This window comes from Salmo trutta, chromosome 1 (assembly GCF_901001165.1).
Source record: "Salmo trutta chromosome 1, fSalTru1.1, whole genome shotgun sequence".
Taxonomy (NCBI): domain Eukaryota; kingdom Metazoa; phylum Chordata; class Actinopteri; order Salmoniformes; family Salmonidae; genus Salmo; species Salmo trutta.
Window position 1 is genome coordinate 76,655,342 of NC_042957.1, and position 9,259 is coordinate 76,664,600.

The following is a 9,259-nucleotide window of genomic DNA, read 5'->3' on the forward strand; positions in this document are numbered from 1 at the left end:
GATGCTGCGTTCGGCTTTGCCTACGTCCTGGCCTGGGTGTCCTTCCCTCTGTGTCTGGTCAGTGGTCTCATCTACATCGTACTGAGGAAGAGGGAATGAGAAGGGGAGGGAGGCTGAAGACCTCACACCACCACCACCAGCAGAACACAGCATTGTGCCCCAGGGTTGGAGTCAATTCCATTAGAATACCAGTCAATTCAGGAAGTACACTAACATTCCAGTTCGCTTCAAGGCTTCTTAATGAGGTTTACTTTCTGAATTGATATTGGAATTGGAATTGACCCCAACCATGCTGTGCCCACTGACCACCAGAGGAGGCTGGTGAGGGGAGGATAAATGGCTCACATAGTGTTTGTTTTCCATCAAATACTTTGAGCATTTGATTAGATTATGAGTGTTTGCACTTTTGGGATTATTCCATTGGTTTCATTGTGCCAAGCAAGCTCCATCAAGCCCAGCTAAGGCATTTGTTAGAAAACAAATCATATTTGAACCCAAGTCTACATTATACATACCAATCACAGGTGGTCATGACTGAAGCGGAATCAGTGGAATGGTTTCAAATACATCAAACACATGGAAACCATGGAAACCATGTGTTTGATTCCATTCAATTTGCGCAGTTCCATCTTTTATTACGAGCCGTCCTCCCCTCAGCAGCCTCCACTGAGAGCCATGTGTGAGTAAACTACAGAGGAGAACAGACCATCCATGTTACAGTGTAAAGATGTACATAGTGTCTATGGTTTTAGACATATTTATAACATTTTTTACATGACCTTTTGTACATAGTGTTGTTGAGCTCAGTTCATTGTCAGAGCTTGTTTTTGTCATACTTTCTCCTCCGTGCCAAAGAGATAAAGCTGTGATATCAGCTTTTAGTAACAAAGAGGAAATGTTTAAAACCTTTTAAATGTTTATGTTGCTTTACTATAATGTAGTGTCAATTCCTAGCTTGTCATTGTCAAGCCAAACAAGCCAGTTCCATAAATAGTTGTCAAGAAGGCAAGAACAGACTGGCAGTCAGGCTATTCAAATCCTTCACACAAAGTGAATCCACAAACAACATCAGTTTTCTTGATGAAGGAAAATGTGTTTCAGTAGAACCAACAATTACTACTTTGTCTTTGTACTGTCCTGTATTGTCTATTAAGATTCTGAACTGAAAATGGTGCTTTGTGTCTGCCATTCTACTGTACAGCCTACTTGCTGATGTTGTTATTAATTGATTTTAACAATGCTTGAATTGTATAGCCTACTTGTTTTGTGTTGCCATTAAATGATTTGAACAATGCTAGTGACTGGGGTCCTGCCCTTTCTGTCGAATCTGTAAAAATTAATGTGCCGTTTTTATGTCTATATTCTGATAAATAAAACCGTTGAAAGAAGGTCTACTTGCTTGGCATGCAGGCAGGTCATCCGTGATACAAGTCAGTATTCCACGTCCATCCATGTCTGACGACATCGGGAGATGACGTGGAAACCCACCACTACAGGGCAAGAGTGAGCCGTCTAACCTTCAAGTAGGCTTTGGTTTTGCTAGGGCGTTGGGGACGGGGACGGACGTAAGTTTCTGCCTCTGGATCCTCTGGTTGCATGTTTGAATCCAGTGATAGAAAGTTGTTTTTGACATTTCTGTTCTAAGCCTATCACAAAGCTTAACATTACCTTAACCATTCTGAGTTAATGTCTAAACTTTACAATTCCGAATCAATGCCTAACCTTAACTGAACACTTAAAAATCTGACATTTGAAACAATTTCAAAATTTGACGTTTGAGAAACATGGATGAATGTCTAATTCTGACATGAGACAGTGAGAACTTGTTTTGGTATGATCATTCATCCTCTGAGAACTGGGCTGATTGACAGCTTCAGTACTGATCTGCACCACAGGGTGGCGCTGTAATGCAGAGGTTAACAGCTAAGGAACCCATTTTGCGAGAATAATTGAAAGTCCATCAACAATATGTTTGACACAGTATGCAGCTCTCTCAACAGCTCTCTCTGGATAAGAGCGTCTGCTAAATGACTACAGTGTGCGTGTTACACTCTGCATAGCTTCAAATGCTGACAGATGGGTCTATAAAGAGATACAGAATATATATCTAGCTGAACCAACCACAGATGGATCTATAATGAGATACAGAATACATATCTAGCTGAACCAACCACAGATGGATCTATAATGAGATACAGAATACATATCTAGCTGAACCAACCACAGATGGATCTATAATGAGATACAGAATACATATCTATCTGAACCAACCACAGATGGATCTATAAAGAGATACAGAATACATATCTAGCTGAACCAACCATAGAACCGCTGAAAGCTCCTGCGTGTCGGTATCTTCACTAGTTGTTCCTGGCACCAAACCTGTAAACAATCATGTTCAATTGAACTTCAGATACCCACTTGACTTTGGCTTGTACAGACACATTTATCAAACTTTTGGAAATTTGGCAAGACCCAGGGGGCATCCCTCCTTCTCTGAGTCTTGTTTGGTTCCATGGCCCCGGAGGGCATCCCTCCTCCTCTGAGTCGTGTTTGGTTCCATGGCCGCAGGGCGCATCCCTGCTCCTGTGTCTTGTTTGGTTCCATGGCCCCTGGGGGCATCCCTCCTCCTCTGAGTCTTGTTTAGTTCCATGGCCTCATGGGGCATCCCTCATCCTCCTGAGTCTTGTTTGGTTCCATGGCCCCGGAGGGCATCCCTCCTCCTCTGAGTCGTGTTTGGTTCCATGGACGCAGGGCGCATCCCTGCTCCTGTGTCTTGTTTGGTTCCATGGCCCCTGGGGGCATCCCTCCTCCTCTGAGTCTTGTTTGGTTCCATGGCCTCATGGGGCATCCCTCATCCTCCTGAGTCTTGTTTGGTTCCATGGCCCCGGAGGGGATCCCTCCTCCTCTGAGCCGTGTTTGGTTCCATGGCCCCAGGGGGCATCCCTCCTCCTGTGTCTTGTTTGGTTCCATGGCCCCAGGGGGCATCCCTTCCCCTCTGAGTCTTGTTTAGTTCCAGGGCCTCATGGGGCATCCCTCATCCTCCTGAGTCTTGTTTGGTTCCATGGCCCCTGGGGGCATCCCTCCTCCTCCTGAGTCTTGTTTGGTTCCATGGCCCCTGGGGGCATCCCTCCTCCTCCTGAGTCTTGTTTGGTTCCATGACCCCTGGGGGCATCCCTCCTCCTCCTGAGTCTTGTTTGGTTCCATGGCCCCTGGGGGCATCCCTCCTCCTCTGAGCCTTGTTTGGTTCCATGGCCCCAGGGGGCATCCCTCCTCCTCCTGAGTCTTGTTTGGTTCCATGGCCCCAGGGGGCATCCCTCCTTGAATTGGAGACTGACACTTCCAGGATCTGCTGTCAACTGGCTGTGTTGTTACTAAAAATGGAGGTTAAATGTGACCGCTGCTTCACTGCAGAGGACTGATGTGCTAACTGTTGTGGAGGTATTGCAGCATATCGCTCCAGGACTTCAGCAGAAAGGTTTGGCTCCAGTAGACACAACATGAGTCTTGGGAGTTGGGCTGAACATATCTAGTATGATGCAATGTTTTCAGGACTATGGAAGATTTACAGTCTCAACATGATCATGTTTGAAAACGGATCAGTCAGAATATGTGATGCATTCCCACTGATATAGTTCTGTCCCTCAGTCTTCCTCATTTTCACAAAATGATATTCATCTTTATTTAATTTCAATCTGCGTCATCAACATCAACAGGCCGTTATTGTCCTGCTAAATAATTCCATGTCCTTCCATGGGATAGTGTTTCTGTGTCTCTCTAACCATGTACAGCTCCTTTGTCCTGCTAAACTAATGTGGTCATTTATCCTCTCCCCCTCTCTTACACTTCAAACAGTCATACATGGACACACACACACACACACACACACATGGACACAGACAGGTGCACAAGCACACACACACACACACACAAACACTCACACAAACTTCTACATGGACAAAGACAGACAGCCAATGATAGAGCTCTGTGCCTCCAGGGCTTGATCAGGCCTACACAGCCCAGGGAATTATGCGTAATGAGATTAGAGTGAGAGAGATATCCACCACAAAACAGGCCCGAGAGAGAGAGAGAGAGAGAGAGAGAGAGAGGATCTCTTAGATCATTCAGTAATTAAACCAGTTCAGTCCCCTACTCTACTCTATCGTACTGTACTGTACTCTATTCTACTATGCTGTACTGTACTCTACTGTATTGTACTCTACTATATTCTACTGTACTGTACTCTACTATATTCTACTGTGCTGTACTGTACTCTACTATATTCTACTGTACTCTATTCTACTATAATCTACTGTTCTGTACTCTACTATATTCTACTGTACTGTACTCTACTATATGCTACTATGCTGTACTGTACTCTACTATAATCTACTGCTCTGTACTGTACTCTACTATATTCTACTGTACTCTATTCTACTATAATCTACTGTGCTGTACTCTACCCTACTATATTCTACTGTGCTGTACTCTACTCTACTCTACTATATTCTACAGTACTGTACTCTACTATAGGAGTCTACAGTCATGTCTCATGGTAACAGTCAGACTTACCATTAGATACTATAGCAGTCTACAGTCGTGTCTCATGGTAACAGTCAGACTTACCATTAGATACTATAGGAGTCTACAGTCATGTCTCATGGTAACAGTCAGACTTACCATTAGATACTATAGGAGTCTACAGTCATGTCTCAGGGTAACAGTCAGACTTACCATTAGATACTATAGGAGTCTACAGTCATGTCTCATGGTAACAGTCAGACTTACCATTAGATACTATAGGAGTCTACAGTCATGTCTCATGGTAACAGTCAGACTTACCATTAGATACTATAGGAGTCTACAGTCATGTCTCATGGTAACAGTCAGACTTACCATTAGATACTATAGGAGTCTACAGTCATGTCTCAGGGTAACAGTCAGACTTACCATTAGATACTATAGGAGTCTACAGTCATGTCTCATGGTAACAGTCAGACTTACCATTAGATACTATAGGAGTCTACAGTCATGTCTCATGGTAACAGTCAGACTTACCATTAGATACTATAGGAGTCTACAGTCATGTCTCATGGTAACAGTCAGACTTACCATTAGATACTATAGCAGTCTACAGTCATGTCTCATGGTAACAGTCAGACTTACCATTAGATACTATAGGAGTCTACAGTCATGTCTCAGGGTAACAGTCAGACTTACCATTAGATACTATAGGAGTCTACAGTCATGTCTCAGGGTAACAGTCAGACTTACCATTAGATACTATAGGAGTCTACATAACAAAACATTTATCAACCCCACCAAAAAAATGTATGTTAATTATATTCCAGAAAAAAATTTGAATTTCCCTGTTGCTGCAGGATTATTTTCCTGCTGTAGAAAATGAAGATACTACATCCGTATGAGTCTACAGCCATGTCTCAGACTAGCTGATCATTAATGAGATGGCATCAGCATTGGCGGCATGGATGTTACATCATAACGTGTCTGTGTTTCCTCAGAACAGCTCTGGGACACCGTGGAGATCCATGAGAGCTGGGATTCCAAACCCATGGGTTGAAAGAGTATTTATATTCCTGCAAATCTTTGCTTGATTGGGCTTGTCTGGTGCAATGGAACTGAGAGAGCAAACCCTGTCCCTCCCTGACACTACTGGCAGGAGTAACCAAACACTATAGTATTCTGAAGTAAACAGATACTATTTTAACCCAGGTCTGGTGTGAGGGGCTGCAGAAGGGTCATACATGGATCACTGTCATTAGGAGTGGACATCGGTGAAGTCAGTGTCAATATTAGCTTTACTGACGCAGGGGAGAACCCATTCACCCTGTCTGCACACTCTCTATCTCAGATCAGATCTTATCAAACCAGGATTGGGGTCAATTCGAAGTGAAGGCACTCAATTCAGTATTTGATTAGAATTAACGTTTTAAAAGTGGAAAAACATTTGAAATAAATAGCATTTGCTTTTAAGATTATAGAGAAATCATTGAAAATATATTTTTTATTTTCTTCCAATTATTGCATATGAATTTCAGTTTACTTCCTGAATGGACTGCCTTCAGATGTCGAATCTACAGATGTCGGATCTACAGATGTCGATGTCGGATCTACAGATGTCGGATCTACAGATGTCGGATCTACAGATGTCGGATCTACAGATGTAGGATCTACAGATGTCGGATCTACAGATGTCGGATCTACAGATGTAGGATCTACAGATGTTGGATCTACAGATGTTGGATGTGGCGCAGCAGTCTGAAGCACTGCAGCTCAGTGCTAGAGGTGTCACTACAGACCATGGTTTGATTCCAAGCTGTATCACAACTGACTGTAATTGAGAGTCCCATAGAATGGTAGGCTGTCATTGTAAATAAAAATGTGGTCTTAACTGACTATTTAAATAAAACATTTTTTGAATTGGCTCGACCCTGTATAAGACGTGTAGTTGGTTATACTGCCATGGAGGAAGCAGCCAGTCAGAGATAGAGAGAGAGAGAGAGAGAGAGAGAGAGAGAGAGAGAGAGAGAGAGAGAGAGAGAGAGAGAGAGAGAGAGAGAGAGATGGAACCAGACATGGGTTCAAATAGTATCTCATTTATTTCAAATCATTTGAGTTGTTTGATTGATCCAGTCTGGACTGCTGGGACTATTCCCTTGGTTCCGTTGAGCCAGGCAAGCTCAATCAATCACAGATAAGTGTATAAATGTAAACCAGTACTAATTGAACCCATGTCTGCTACCGACCAACCAATCAGCCCCATCATGAAGGGGTCTGAGGCCACTACAGAAAGGGTCAACAAGGTTGAAATAACATGGACACTTTCTGTGTGTGTCCACTGTCTGACCCCTCATTGGCCCACAACAGTCATCCTTCATTTAACCAGCCAGTAGATGGATATCAGATCAGCCCAGTGTGTGTGTGTGTGTGTGTGTGTGTGTGTGTGTGTGTGTGTGTGTGTGTGTGTGTGTGTGTGTGTGTGTGTGTGTGTGTGGTAAACCCTTTGAGGAATAGAGTCAATCAAATCTCCCCCCCATTACCTGAAGACACCAGTCCTTCCTCACTGACCTCCTGACCCTGTGTACCCTCTCTAACCCCTCTCTAAGTGACAGTCTGACTGATGCATCCTGGGAACCATCCGTCCTGGCTCCTCTCAATGGGGACTGAGCGCTGAGCCAGAGATAACAGTACTGCTATATTGTTATGATAATGTGCTGTAGAAACAATGTAGATGTCACAGGTGGGATCTGATCCGCGGTCTCCCACATGTGGGATCTGATCCGCGGTCTCCCACAGGTGGGATCTGATCCGCGGTCTCCCACAGGTGGGATCTGATCCGCGGTCTCCCACAGGTGGGATCTGATCCGCGGTCTCCCACAGGTGGGATCTGATCCGCGGTCTCCCACTGGTGGGATCTGAACCGCGGTCTCCCACAGGTGGGATCTGAACCGCGGTCTCCCACAGGTGGGATCTGAACCGCGGTCTCCCACAGGTGGGATCTGAACCGCGGTCTCCCACAGGTGGGATCTGAACCGCGGTCTCCCACAGGTGGGATCTGAACCGCGGTCGCCCACAGGAGAAAACAACGTCTTAACCATTAGGCAGAAATCATAAATCTGTTTGTGTGTGTGAACACATTTTAAGGTCTTGAAGGGAGAGAAAAATGTAATGTTTCAAAATTTACATTTACATTTAAGTCATTTAGCAGACGCTCTTATCCAGGGCGACTTACAAATTGGTGCATTCACCTTATGATATCCAGTGCAACAACCACTTTACAATAGTGCATCTAAATCTTTTAGGGGGGGGGGGGGTTAGAAGGATTACTTTATCCTATCCTAGGTATTCCTTAAAGAGGTGGGGTTTCAGGTGTCTCTGGAAGGTGGTGATTGACTCCGCTGTCCTGGCGTCGTGAGGGAGCTTGTTCCACGATAGGGGTGCCAAAGCAGCGAACAGTTTTGTCTGGGCTGAGCGGGAACTGTGCTTCCTCAGAGGTAGGGGGGCCAGCAGGCCAGAGGTGGATGAGCGCAGTGCCCTCGTTTGGGTGTAGGGACTGATCAGAGCCTGAAGGTACGGAGGTGCCGTTCCCCTCACGGCTCCGTAGGCAAGCACCATGGTCTTGTAGCGGATGCGAGCTTCAACTGGAAGCCAGTGGAGAGAGCGGAGGAGCGGGGTGACGTGAGAGAACTTGGGAAGGTTGAACACCAGACGGGCTGCGGCGTTCTGGAAGAGTTGTAGGGGTTTAATGGCACAGGCAGGGAGACCAGCCTACAGCGAGTTGAAGTAATCCAGACGGGAGATGACAAGTGCCTGGATTAGGACCTGCGCCGCTTCCTGTGTGAGGCAGGGTCGTACTCTGCGAATGTTGTAGAGCATGAACCTACAGGATCGGGTCACCGCCTTGATGTTAGTGGAGAACGACAGGGTGTTGTCCAGGGTCACGCCAAGGCTCTTAGCACTCTGGGAGGAGGACACAATGGAGTTGTCAACCGTGATGGCGAGATCATGGAACGGGCAGTCCTTCCCAGTCCTTCCCCTACAATATGTAGGTAGGAGAACCCTTGTGTATTGCTACAATATGCCATACTGAACGTGACCATGGTCCACACATCAAATCAAATCAAGCTTTATTCATACAGCACATTTCAGATACGGAATGCAACGCAATGTGTTTTATAGGAAAACAAGCCAATAACATAAAGCCAATAGAAATAAAAGCTGCAATATATTTACTATATGGGTTCCTGCAGCATTACATCTCTGACTGTCCCACTGCTGCTCTCTAATGTGGAGAAGATCTACTAATACTGACAGCACTGGAGGAGAGGAGGAGGAGGAGAGAGAGAGACTGGAGGAGAGGAGGAGAGGGAGACACTGGAGGAGAGGAGGAGGAGGAGAGGGAGAGACTGGAGGAGAGGAGGAGGAGGAGAGAGAGAGACTGGAGGAGAGGAGGAGGAGGAGAGAGAGAGACTGGTGGAGAGGAGGAGGAGGAGAGGGAGAGACTGGAGGAGAGGAGGAGGAGGAGAGGGAGAGACTGGAGGAGAGGAGGAGAGGGAGACACTGGAGGAGAGGAGGAGGAGGAGAGGGAGAGACTGGAGGAGAGGAGGAGGAGGAGAGAGAGAGACTGGAGGAGAGGAGGAGGAGGAGAGAGAGAGACTGGTGGAGAGGAGGAGAGGGAGACACTGGAGGAGAGGAGGAGGAGGAGAGGGAGAGACTGGAGGAGAGGAGGAGGAGGAGA

The 9,259-nt window shown here is 45.8% G+C and overlaps 1 protein-coding gene across 1 annotated transcript in view; it reads left to right on the forward strand.

The window, feature by feature from the left end:
* The window catches only part of LOC115208171 (peripheral myelin protein 22), a gene marked incomplete in the record, with an annotated part of 14,169 nt that extends 12,872 nt beyond the window's left edge, over positions 1 to 1,297 (forward strand). The window contains 1 exon segment of the mRNA XM_029776030.1: positions 1 to 1,297. Within this exon segment, the coding sequence (XP_029631890.1) occupies positions 1 to 99 (99 nt within the window).
* Positions 1,298 to 9,259: the final 7,962 nt, after the last annotated feature.